Source organism: Dunckerocampus dactyliophorus, chromosome 7 (genome assembly GCF_027744805.1).
Source record: "Dunckerocampus dactyliophorus isolate RoL2022-P2 chromosome 7, RoL_Ddac_1.1, whole genome shotgun sequence".
NCBI lineage: Eukaryota > Metazoa > Chordata > Actinopteri > Syngnathiformes > Syngnathidae > Dunckerocampus > Dunckerocampus dactyliophorus.
Genome location: NC_072825.1, coordinates 3246314 through 3255628, shown reverse-complemented (window position 1 = coordinate 3255628; position 9315 = coordinate 3246314). Strand labels below are relative to the sequence as shown.

At 38.9% G+C, this 9315-nt stretch overlaps 1 protein-coding gene across 2 annotated transcripts in view; it reads left to right on the top strand.

Moving 5' to 3' along the window:
• The first annotated feature begins 5185 nt into the window (after positions 1-5185).
• LOC129184698 (low-density lipoprotein receptor class A domain-containing protein 4-like) overlaps positions 5186-9315 on the top strand; it is a 39233-nt gene continuing 35103 nt past the window's right edge. Inside the window, exon 1 of one of the 2 annotated variants that reach the window (XM_054780875.1) lies at positions 5186-5575. In XM_054780875.1, the coding sequence (XP_054636850.1) occupies positions 5482-5575 (94 nt within the window). In that variant the 5' untranslated portion in view covers positions 5186-5481. The remainder of the gene's footprint in view (positions 5576-9315) is intronic. The other variant, XM_054780876.1, reaches the window with a different exon arrangement.

The window sequence follows — 9315 nt, the reverse complement described above, 5'->3', positions numbered from 1 at the left end:
ATTGACGCTCCAGACAGACTGCGCCTGTCTGAGTGTGTTGTTTTGTGGCGTTGGGGTGTTTGTCATCATCGAGGTGACAATCCATGCACAAAGTATTGTGGCTAAGGTTTGCGCTTTACATCCACAAGCTTAGCAATAAGAACATACATGTCAGTAAAAAGACAAAATGCTCGTCTTTATGTTACATTTTATCGCATCATAGGAAACAATTCTATGCAACAAAAAAAAAGCATCTTGTTGAAGTTTTTCCACATGCTGGTGTAAAAATATTAGTGTTAATGATTGCTACGACCCCCAAGCGAGCAGTGCACTCCTAAGACCCAATGTAGCAGACATAATAAGACAAAAATAAGACATAGATAAGTAGGGTTTCCAAGCATCCCTCCAATAACGGAATTATTTTAAATAAAAGTACTCGTCCCGTATAGAGTTGACAAGGGATGCACTTATTGTCGAGTCAACTGACGACAGCTCGTCACAGGCTAAGCCGACCAATGCCGGCGTTGGCGATTGCTCACCTTTCAGTCTCATTGCCGTTCGACGTTTCTGCCATCTTTGTTTCCACACTTTGCCTGGCTGTCGCTCTGCCTCACTATGGCGGCTGCTAGCTAGCGACATAGTTTTCTGCCTAGTCTCTGCTCTTTGGACTCCCATGTGGTTAGTTCAGCGCTTGTCTTGTCCCACGGGGAAGCTACTCGTGGCTGTCACACTCATGGAATACATGCTAACTTACTTTTTTAAAGTGTTACTTAACAACCTTGCTCTCTTGTTAGCATGATAATGATTATATCTTGTCTTCAAAACACTAAAACACTAGTTGTGTGTCTAAGTTGTTCAACATAAACATGTAGTGTGTACAGCTTTAAGATAGTGACGCTATCACAGGGGTCTCCAGCAGGCAGCTTATAAGCTAGCAGTAGCTCGCCAGCTGATGTTGAGTATCTCACCAAAGAATATTTCCTTCAATTTTTAGTATTTGTCCACTCTCATAAACCTGGACACTGAATTTATACTGTCCTGTTTAATCCGGACATATTTCTAGAAGAAAAATACTGAAATTGTTGTTTTATTCTGTTAATTGTGGGTTTTCAAACTAAAAAATATATATTATTGAACAAATAACTTCCCATGTATTTGTATTACTCAGGCAAAACAGGCATCAAATTCATTTCAGATTTGTGTCAAATAGATGATTCACACAATTAAAGGCAAAACAAACAAACAAACAAACAAACAAACAAACAAACAGTCGGGTTGCAACAACCCAACTGTCACCAAGGTGTCGGCAACCCTACAAATAAGACTTTTTACACACCTTTCATTCTTAGATGACATCCAGAGGGGACAGGTGGGGGCAAAGGGGGCATTGTAAGAGGGGCATCTAAAGTTCTCCTCAACCTCAAGACTGGTGCAGGGGTCAAGTCAAGGTTAGCCTCCCCCATTGGTGAAGGCCCGCCATAACAAGGGAGTGAAACTTGAAGCGGTCCCCCCCCCCCCAAAAAAAAACACACCAGGCCAGCCCTCTTGTGTCTCCTCCCCTGGGGTCTGCTGTCCCACCGCCATTGTCAACCACAACCTGGACGTCTGCTACCAGCCACCCCCCACTAGCCACACACACACACGCACGCATACACGCACGCACACACACACACGCACACGCACACACGCATACACGCACGCACACACACACTCACACACACATTGCTCACTGTCTTATTTGTAGCTGCCCAATGCTTGGATTTGTTTGTAAAAAATAGCAGATCATAGGAGTATTTTTCAGCTTTTTCACTCCTAAATATCAGTTTACTACCTTTTATCACCACTTTACTACCACAATCAACCAGTTAGCTTGATTTCAAAGTAGTGCCTTAATGCGGGGGTGTCATTTTTTCCCAAGTCTTTTGCATATTGTAAAAAAAATACAATAAATAAATCACCCACCCACCCATCCATCCATTCATCTATGTATCTATGTATCTATATATCCATGTATCTATGTATCTATGTACAGTATCTATCTATCTATGTATCTATATATCCATGTATCTATGTATCTATGTACAGTATCTATCTATCTATGTATCTATATATCCATGTATCTATGTATCTATGTACAGTATCTATCTATCTATGTATCTATATATCCATGTATCTATGTATCTATGTACAGTATCTATCTATCTATGTATCTATATATCCATGTATCTATGTATCTATGTACAGTATCTATCTATCTATGTATCTATATATCCATGTATCTATGTATCTATGTACAGTATCTATCTATCTATGTATCTATATATCCATGTATCTATGTATCTATGTACAGTATCTATCTATCTATGTATCTATATATCCATGTATCTATGTATCTATGTACAGTATCTATCTATCTATGTATCTATATATCCATGTATCTATGTATCTATGTACTGTATCTATCTATCTATGTATCTATATATCCATGTATCTATGTATCTATGTACAGTATCTATCTATCTATGTATCTATATATCCATGTATCTATGTATCTATGTACTGTATCTATCTATCTATGTATCTATATATCCATGTATCTATGTATCTATGTACAGTATCTATCTATCTATGTATCTATATATCCATGTATCTATGTATCTATGTACAGTATCTATCTATCTATGTATCTATATATCCATGTATCTATGTATCTATGTACAGTATCTATCTATCTATGTATCTATATATCCATGTATCTATGTATCTATATACAGTATCTATCTATCTATGTATCTATATATCCATGTATCTATGTATCTATGTACAGTATCTATCTATCTATGTATCTATATATCCATGTATCTATGTATCTATGTACAGTATCTATCTATCTATGTATCTATATATCCATGTATCTATGTATCTATGTACTGTATCTATCTATCTATGTATCTATATATCCATGTATCTATGTATCTATGTACAGTATCTATCTATCTATGTATCTATATATCCATGTATCTATGTATCTATGTACAGTATCTATCTATCTATGTATCTATATATCCATGTATCTATGTATCTATGTACAGTATCTATCTATCTATGTATCTATATATCCATGTATCTATGTATCTATGTACAGTATCTATCTATCTATGTATCTATATATCCATGTATCTATGTATCTATGTACTGTATCTATCTATCTATGTATCTATATATCCATGTATCTATGTATCTATGTACAGTATCTATCTATCTATGTATCTATATATCCATGTATCTATGTATCTATGTACAGTATCTATCTATGTATCTATGTACAGTATCTATGTATCTATGTACAGTATCTATGTATCTATGTACTGTACAGTATCTATGTATCTATGTGTCTATGTATCTATGTATCTATGTATCTATGTATCTATGTACTGTACAGTATCTACAGTATGTATCTATGTATCTATGTATCTATGTATCTATGTATCTATGTACTGTACAGTATCTATGTATCTATGTGTCTATGTATCTATGTATCTATGTACTGTACAGTATCTATGTATCTATGTGTCTATGTATCTATGTATCTATGTATCTATGTATCTATGTACTGTACAGTATCTACAGTATGTATCTATGTGTCTATGTATCTATGTATCTATGTATCTATGTACTGTACAGTATCTATGTATCTATGTGTCTATGTATCTATGTATCTACGTACTGTACAGTATCTATGTATCTATGTGTCTATGTATCTATGTATCTACATACTGTACAGTATCTATGTATCTATGTGTCTATGTATCTATGTATCTACGTACTGTACAGTATCTATGTATCTATGTGTCTATGTATCTATGTATCTACGTACTGTACAGTATCTATGTATCTATGTGTCTATGTATCTACAGTATGTATCAATGTCAGAAAGCTAAGGTGTTTTACTCAGCTAGCTGAGTACAAATTGACCAACATTGGATTGCTTTTAGTATCTTTAATGTACAAAATCCTTCCTGTCCTTTTGCTGTATTATTTGAACAGCCTGGTCTGAATGTTTATATCATTGAATTGGTGTTTGCGGTCAGAAGGATAAGCAGCATAGAAAAGCGATGGTGTTCAAGGTTGTAAAGGTTGATTACCGTATGTTTGCATTTATCTTCAAAAAATCATGTGACCCTTTTCATGATGAAAGTGCTGTTATATGAATAATCTCATGTTAATATTGGGATGTATGTATGTATGCATGTATGCATGTATGCGTACATTTTAGTTGTAATTTTGTTACGTCTGTCAATATTTCAGTCGAATGCTTTCAGCCTCGTCTTAACACCCACTTTTATTTTCAGGCTTTTAACTCGGCGTAAGTTGCGTGGTCCTCCGTGTCTTTTATTGTTTTCTTTTATTTTGGATTGGTTTTACTTATCCTACTTTTTATTTATATTTTACCTATTTCTTTTGAAAAGTTTTAATGTCTTAAATGTTTTTGTTTTTATTTGTTTCATTAGTTCTACTGTATTCGTTTGTACTTTTACTTCTTACTATTAATTGTTTTACTAGTTTGTGCAGCCCTGTAGAAACCATGTTTATAAAAGGTGCTATATAAATAAAGTGGATTGGATTGGAGTGGATATTTACAAAGAAAATATTTGTATTTTTATATTGTACACGTTATATATTAAAATATACAATTAAATATCGTTACAATACAAATGAAAATCATATATTTTAGTAATATAAAAAATAAAACATATTTTACAAATAAAATATCTCATAATAAAATATATACAATAAAAAATTTAACTAAAATGATAAAAAAGAGCAAAAAGGTGTAATGTAAGGAGGAAAAGTAGAAATGGTGATGCTAATAGTCCACATACCGAAAAAACAATTATTGGACCACTTTTGTATTCTTTACCTTTAAAAAATTAAGAAATAAACACAAAAATGAATTCAAGACCTTCTGAATAAAGTTAAATAGCATAAATAAAACCATGTCAACTTTTTTCTCACATGTTGTGATTTTTTTATATTAGTATTTGTTGCTGTTGATTTTGTAACGCTAATTTAATACGTAATACCGCACGCTGACTTTGGACACCCTGCTGGAAAAAAAAGACTTGACATCACACGCACTGAGGCTCCTCCCCTTGAGTCGTCTGGTTGGTTGCCACGTCTGTCAGTGACGTGGTGGGCGGGGTTTAAGCCCGCCCAGTCTGTGTTGGAGGACAGCTGCACTCGCAGGAGCCAAAAGGAAAAACCGCACAATGCAAGAACCGCACAAAACCAGCCGACCTCGAAGCAGCAACTAATCCACTTTCCGAACCGAGCCCGAGCAGACCATGGCCTGAGGACCGTCGTGGGAAATCCGTGCCGAAGTGTCGGACTCTGCTGCCGCTGCCTGGAAGTTTTTTGCTTGTTTCCCAGTCGGGGGGGCCGACGGTGGCGGCGGCGGAGGCTCCTCTCCCCCCGGAGCGGTGTCCCGGTCTACCGAGCCCCATGCAAAATCTAACTGCCCTTGCTGGTTCCGACAAGTCCAATGCCACCTGCTCCTGCAACTGTAGCTCTTCCCAGCCACAGGGAATGGACGTATGTAAGTACACACTTTTATTTAATTTCATGCACACTTTACGTCTCAACGCTACCGCGACACATCTTCACGTCGCAGCGACCTGCTCTATCTATGTGCTGTTACAATCATCACCATCGTCATAATAACAGTAATAATATACCACTTACAATCGTAATCATAATAATATACCACCTGAGTGTTGCTACTTCACGGAGGATCCATTGTGCGTACTGCTATGTAGTGTATATAGTGTAATATCATGTGTATGTGTACAGTATTTGTAGGTATTTACACTGACTAGTCGCAATAGCCGATTAGAAAACACGCTAGAACTTCATCACAGGACTCATGTTGGACTTTTCACTCTTTCCATTTCCTGCATTTTCATTTTCTCATTCTAAGAAAGTCAAATACCCAAAGTCAACACAAAGCATTTGGAGTACAGGCATATGGTTTTTAGCTAACAAGCTCATTTTTTCCTACTGACACTGACTAATAATATTGGGGTGAGTGAGATGTCAATCAAAAGTCCAAAGTTTGGAATGTGGCTAGTGCCTCCATGCTAACTGAATCGATCATCAATAATAAGAATTGTTAATACTGTGACGATTCATTGGTGTTTATGTTTGTTAGCATATCAGAATATAAGATGCTAGCAAACTCAGCTTTCCAATGACGTATAACATACCCATACAGTGTTCCCTCGTTTATGGCGGGGGATAGGTTCCCAAAATAGCCCGCAATAAGTGGAGTCCGCGAAGTAGCCGACTTTATTTATTTCCCATGATTATATTTGTTTTCAGGCTGTAAAAGCCCCCACCATACACTTTATATACTTTATAGACTTCAGACAGGCATTAACATTTTCTCACGTTTCTATTTTGTTTAAACGCTCTCAAAGTTCACATTTACTTTGAATTTGAATGATCAACCTACTAGGTTGGGCACAAGAAATGATTAAGTGACTCGTGTGTATTTCACTCCCCTGACTGTGCGTCTTCATCCTGGCGCTGTTCCGCTGTAGCGTTTTTGTATCCCTGTTAAAACACATTGCTCCTCCTTGTCCTATTTTACTCATCCTTGTATTCTTCCTCAAACCAAAGATTCATTTATTCCGTAATGGCGTCCTACAGCCGCAACTTCTACCTTCCTTCAGAATGTCCAGAAGTCCAACTTCCTCTGCCTTTTGGGTCCAGAACAGTTTTTCGACATTGTGGGTTTTGTCGGGGAGAAACCGTGTAAACATACAGCGTTCAACAAGCTGTTTGCTAGCGACCACGCAACACGAAACACGACAGTTTGGCACAAAGGAGATTGATAGACAGTGGTCTACAGCCAATCAGGACGCAGAAGACAATGGGTGGGTTCCCCCTTAGCCAATAAGGACGCAGAAGTCATTGCGCGGGTTCTCCCTTTGCTAGGCCTGTCACGATAACAAATATTGCTGTTCGATAATTGTGCTACAAATTATCGGTGATTATCGATTTTATCGTCATTTTTAAGACAAATTTGTCATTAATTATACAGCATATTATACGCCGCTGTGTCTGGCTTGCTGCTTCCCTTAGCTCACTGTGATCAGCTTTATCTTTGGTTTATCGTTTGTTGTGAGGACTCTTACCTTGCTGACATGCCAGAGTTCCTTCTGTGGGAGGAGTCATTCCTTCCTGGGGAAACGTAGACGTGGGGGGGACACGGGGCGGCATACTTGCGAAGCCTGGCTGGCGCTTCTCCCCAGGTGGGCCGATTCCCACATAATGTTCCGCAGGACTACGAGGATTGTTTTCGCCGCTTCGTTGGTCGTGTTCCCCTTTTTCCTTCTCACTACTTTCCAACAAATGTGCTGACCTGGTACATTCTGCTTAAAACCCAAATATTCCCACACTGGGGCTGGTGCATTTACCTTAGAAACCATTGCTTCTGTGCCTTCATTCATGTTAGCATATGCTTTCTCACGAGGCTAGTTTGTTGCTGGCATCCTGGGTCCGCTCACTAGTGGCCACGCCTCCACAACGAGGCTGAATGAGAGAACAGGGGTGTTCAATCTCTCTGTTCATTCCACTATAGAACCAATGCGCACAGACACATGCAGAGTGAACCCTCTTGTCATCCAGCCTGTGTGGCACAGAGAGATGAGCAGATGAAGCACAGATGTTTGATGTAACTATGTCAAAATTGTACGTTGTTTTTCACATTTTGTTTTTGCAAATGAAAAAGTTAACCACAGTGGCTACAGGTATAGATCACCACCACCGGTGTGTGACTGAGGAGTGAATGAATAATGAATTCACTTCATTGTGAAGCGCCTTGGGTGCCTTGAAAAGCGCTATATAAAATCAAATCCATTATTATTATTATAATTACAGAATAAGAAGATGTAGCAGGAGGGATCGGTGTTGCCAACTTAGCCATGTTGTCAATATATTTCACAAGTAATCGAACCCCTCTACATACAGTAACCCCTCGTTTATGTCGGCTCACTGGTTCCACACCCGACCGTGATAAGTAGAATTTCTTATTTATAAATTGAATATTTTCCCAGTTAGAGCATAGAAAACCTGTTTACAACCTTCTATATACACTCTTTAACATTATTAGAGCCCTCTAGACATGAAATAACACCCCTATAGTAACTTGTACCCTCCAATTACCCAATATAGTAGACATTATAGGAGAAAATAAGACACAAGAAGACTCGTGCAGGTTGCTGTAAATGGGTTCCGATGTTATGGGAGCTAAGGGGGGACGGACAGGAAGTGATGGCGTGGGTTACGGCCGCAACAGTTGTGCCTGTTTTGAGATCATTCAAACCTGCCATAAAAGCCTGTTGTTGCGGCAATCAAGTCTGGTGCTTGTGTGTCTGTAATGCCAACATTACAGTAACATTACTGACACCTAGTGGCCAGTGTACAATGCTACATATCATCACAACATCTTTCAATGTGTCTTCTGAATGCCTTATATTTGTATTTTACTTCATTTAGAAATTGTTATGCTTGGAAAAGTGCATGTTTTTACTAATAATAGGCCAAATTCATCCACAAAACGCAATCATTCATTCATTCATATATTTTTGAAAAACTGTAAAGCCCGATGACGAAACTGGAAGCGCAAACTGAGGAGGGACAACTGCAGGCTGAAGCAGAGCAACACAGTCCAAACGTGTGTGGCGTTAGCATGTCATGACTTAACGCAACGCTATTGTGACTTGACGCTTTGCTTTCCAAATCGCACAGCGCCACACGAGCACCAAATGGTCAGCGTGGCAGACAAACACACACTCCTCGGTTCCAAATCCAAGTTGAATATCCTGCATTCACCTCACATTGGCCGGCTCTGGCCGGGCCCCGCCTCTGCCCTGATGGGCATGACACATGACCGCAACTCAGACAATATGTCTGGATCCTTTCTCTCCGTCTGCATGTTTATCCTGGGAGTGCACGTACACATGTATGTTTGTTTCTGCTGTCTGTGTGCGTGTGTGTGTGTGTGCGCGTGCACGTGTGTGTCTTCATCCTGTTTGTTTGTCTTTGTTTGCACACTGCGAGTGACCTCCGTGTTTGTGCTTGTCTGCTCTGCCTAAGTCATAAAGAGGAACATCTGCAGTGCATCCACAGCAGGCAGCATTACAGCTGAGAGCTCTTCACCACACTTTCTCTGTGTGCTGCTCAGACAGCATATCATACACTATCATACCATTCCAGAGCTTCAAAACTCGCCAGTTGTCGGTACTGATGGGTACTTGCCTCCATCTCTGCAAG